The sequence below is a fragment of the Mus caroli genome, unplaced genomic scaffold (assembly GCF_900094665.2).
Source record: "Mus caroli unplaced genomic scaffold, CAROLI_EIJ_v1.1 scaffold_13713_1, whole genome shotgun sequence".
Taxonomy (NCBI): domain Eukaryota; kingdom Metazoa; phylum Chordata; class Mammalia; order Rodentia; family Muridae; genus Mus; species Mus caroli.
Genome location: NW_018389542.1, coordinates 37325 through 38972, shown reverse-complemented (window position 1 = coordinate 38972; position 1648 = coordinate 37325). Strand labels below are relative to the sequence as shown.

General features: G+C 42.7%; 1 protein-coding gene across 1 annotated transcript; it reads left to right on the top strand.

The window, feature by feature from the left end:
- The first annotated feature begins 6 nt into the window (after positions 1–6).
- On the top strand, positions 7–1200 carry LOC110288155 (MLV-related proviral Env polyprotein-like). Its single transcript, XM_021154585.1, has one exon. It carries the CDS (start codon positions 91–93, stop codon positions 1198–1200), a length of 1110 nt encoding a protein of 369 aa, XP_021010244.1. The 5' UTR covers positions 7–90.
- The last annotated feature ends 448 nt before the right edge of the window (positions 1201–1648 follow it).

Sequence of the window (1648 nt, the reverse complement as noted above, 5' to 3'; positions counted from 1 at the left end):
GCTCCATCAACAGACCCTGGGTTCATATTTAAGATCAGACTGACAGTGGGAGACCCAGCAGTGGCACCCATAGGGCCCAACAAGGTCCTTATGGAACAGGGCCCCCCAGCCAAATCCAAATCCCCGACTCAAATGCCCGCCCTGCCCATGGACCCCTCTTATACTGCCACTCTCACTCCCACTGCTGCCTTACAAAACCCCCTAACTGTGGCCCCAACAAACCCTTCGACGGGACAGAGAATGTTTAATTTAGTGAGAGGAGCTTTCTATGCCCTCAATAGAACAAATCCAGATGCCACTGAGGACTGCTGGCTATGCTTGTCCTCGGGCCCCCCTTATTATGAAGGAATTGCTTTTGATGGAGATTTCAATAAAACTAGCAGCCATGCCTCCTGCTCATGGGGGACAGGGCAGAAATTGACTCTGACTGAGGTATCGGCACGAAACCTAGGTCTCTGTATAGGTACCCCCCCTCCTACCCACAAACATCTGTGTGGCCGAATTCAATCTGTATCCAGAGCAGAAACTAATTATTATCTTGTGCCATCTCCAGTTGGCTGGTGGGCCTGTAATTCAGGACTTACCCCTTGTGTATCAACTAAGGTTTTTAAATCTTCCCATGATTTCTGTGTTATGATCCAACTGTTACCTCAAGTGTATTATCATTCTACATCTAACCTAGAAGAAATGTACGCTGGTACAAGATTTAAGAGGGAACCTGTTACTTTAACCTTAGCCACCTTTTTGGGCATTGGGATGGCAATAGGAGTGGGGACGGGAGTATCAGCCTTAATTGAAGGGAGACAAGGGATCCAATCCTTAAGAGATGTTGTTAACGAAGATCTAGAGATGTTAGAAAAGTCAATTGATGCTTTGGAAAAATCTTTATCCTCACTATCAGAAGTAGTGTTACAGAATAGGAGAGGTCTTGATCTGCTCTTCCTAAAAGAGGGAGGATTGTGTGCAGACCTGAAAGAAGAATGCTGTTTTTATGCAGATCACACTGGGATAGTCAGGGACTCGATGCAAAAGCTGAGGGAAAGACTCGAACGGCGAAAGCAAGAACGAGAGGCACAACAGGGATGGTTAGAGTCATGGTATTCTCGGTCACCGTGGATGACATCCTTATTTTCTGCCCTAGCTGGACCCGTTATTTTCATATGTCTAATTCTGATCTTTGGTCCCTGCATAATTAAATAATTGTTACATTGATAACAGAGGGTTAGCCTTAAATTGGCAACTCTAGAGTTTTTCAAACACGTGACATAAGCAGGTCAAAAAACTGGGCCTCCTAAGATACTTCTGAGATAATATTTAATGTGATTCTTATCCTAGAAAGTAGAATTAAGATAAGATTTAAAGCAATGACTCTTTAATGAAGCATTAAAGATTGCACTGTCATGTATTCATAGGTATAAACTGGAAGCCAAACTTCGTAATATGATAGTAATGCTTCTAATATTGATTCTAAAGATGATAAATTGTTTAGAAAGTGGGTTTTGCTTTCCCAAAGTTATAGTTATAATCTAATGTTGCAAAAGAAACTTAGTAATTCTAAAATCTGTCCTCATGACAAGAGGAACTAAGCTCAGAGCAGCTTCTGCATGGTTTGTGTGACTTTCTTTTGTCTTGCAAACGGTGCCTGGGG